At 32.7% G+C, this 1,480-nt stretch overlaps 1 protein-coding gene across 1 annotated transcript in view; it reads left to right on the forward strand.

The window, feature by feature from the left end:
• Positions 1-1,480, forward strand: part of COL24A1 (collagen, type XXIV, alpha 1) — a 562,513-nt gene that overhangs the window by 123,385 nt on the left and 437,648 nt on the right. The window contains exon 8 of the mRNA XM_006831073.1: positions 172-216. Within this exon, the coding sequence (XP_006831136.1) occupies positions 172-216 (45 nt within the window). The remainder of the gene's footprint in view (positions 1-171; positions 217-1,480) is intronic.

A 1,480-nucleotide genomic window follows, 5' to 3' on the forward strand; every position in this document is an offset into this window, starting at 1 on the left:
CATCTCATTGGGGGTCTTCCTCTCTTTCTCTGTCCCTCCACCTTAACAAACATGATATCCTTCTCCAGCGACTGGTCCCAGAGTTCCTTAAAGATCCCTATTGATCTTTTTTTACTAAAAACTCTTTTGAAATTACTGTAACATGATGAAGGTATCTTTTGTTCACACTAGGGTTTGGCTGGACCAGAAGGCAACCCAGGTCCTAAAGGTGTAAGAGTAAGTAAGCATTTGTATCATTTTGTTACACATACTTGGATGAAAGTAGAATAAAATTGTAAGTTTATTAGTTTCACATTTTATTGAAACTTTCTTTAGCTTCACATTTATTAGTTTCACATTTATTAGGTACAACAGTGTATTAGCTCCACATTTTCTTAGGAGCTTTACTTTCTTAGGAGCTTCAAATTTTAATGTAAGTTTATCTTGAAAACATGTAAAAACTTGTTTAATAGTTACTTTTGCTTTTATGCCTACAAAAAAAAGAGTCTTATCATGTAGGTTTTGTTTCCTTTATTTCAGTTAATTTCCAGTCCCTACCATAATGTTCATTTTGCATGTTAGAAGATACTTTATGGGTATTTACAGTATTATTTAAATATTAATATATACAGCACTAAAAAGTCATGATGAAAAATATGTTGAAATTTATATTCATTCAAGACAAAGGGAATTTTATAATAAGGACATCATCAGGAGTAAAAAATATATATATATCTGAAGAGAAGCAAATAAGCTTATCATATCAAGAACCTCCCATCGAACTTCAAAACCATCAAAGGAATTGTTAGCTGCCTTTCATATTGTTGTTGTTAGGCGCTGTCCAGTTGGTTCTGACTCATAGTGAGCAACTGGCGGGTTTGAACTGCCAACATAGTGGTTAGCAATGCAGTGCTTACTCTACAGCACCATACCAGGAGTCCTTTCATCATTAGGGGAATAAATAAAATTGCTATGATATTCATATTATGTGGTGTGCTCCAAATTAAAAGTCAAAGTTAGGTAGAATAAATAAAAGAGTAAACTAAAGTTGTTCAGAGTCTAGATCTCTGCTTTAATTTATATAAAATCCAGCAGCACCACCAGTTGCATTAAGTAGATTTCAACTCCTGATAATGCTATTTGTCAGTATAGAAGTGCACTCCAAAAGGTTTGCAGTAGCTGACTCTTTGGAAGTTTATCACCAGCCCTGTCTTCTGAGGAACTTTGGGTGGACTCAACTCTCCAGCCTTTCAGTAAGGAACCATATACATCTTTTAACTGAAAGACCTTTTAGAAATAAGTAAATCATCAAATATTTAAACAATATGTGCTATATTGATCTCTTACATTTTCAAAAATTCTTAAATATCTTAATAATTTTCATATATATTTTCTTCTTTTATTTTGCTATCAATTTTGTGAAGTAGGAGAATGTGAAAATAGTAAGTTAAGGGATTTTAAGTTACCATTCCATAGGAGAAAGATGATGCTTTCTGCTCCT

The sequence above is a fragment of the Chrysochloris asiatica genome, unplaced genomic scaffold, assembly GCF_000296735.1.
Source record: "Chrysochloris asiatica unplaced genomic scaffold, ChrAsi1.0 scaffold00002, whole genome shotgun sequence".
NCBI classification, from domain to species: domain Eukaryota; kingdom Metazoa; phylum Chordata; class Mammalia; order Afrosoricida; family Chrysochloridae; genus Chrysochloris; species Chrysochloris asiatica.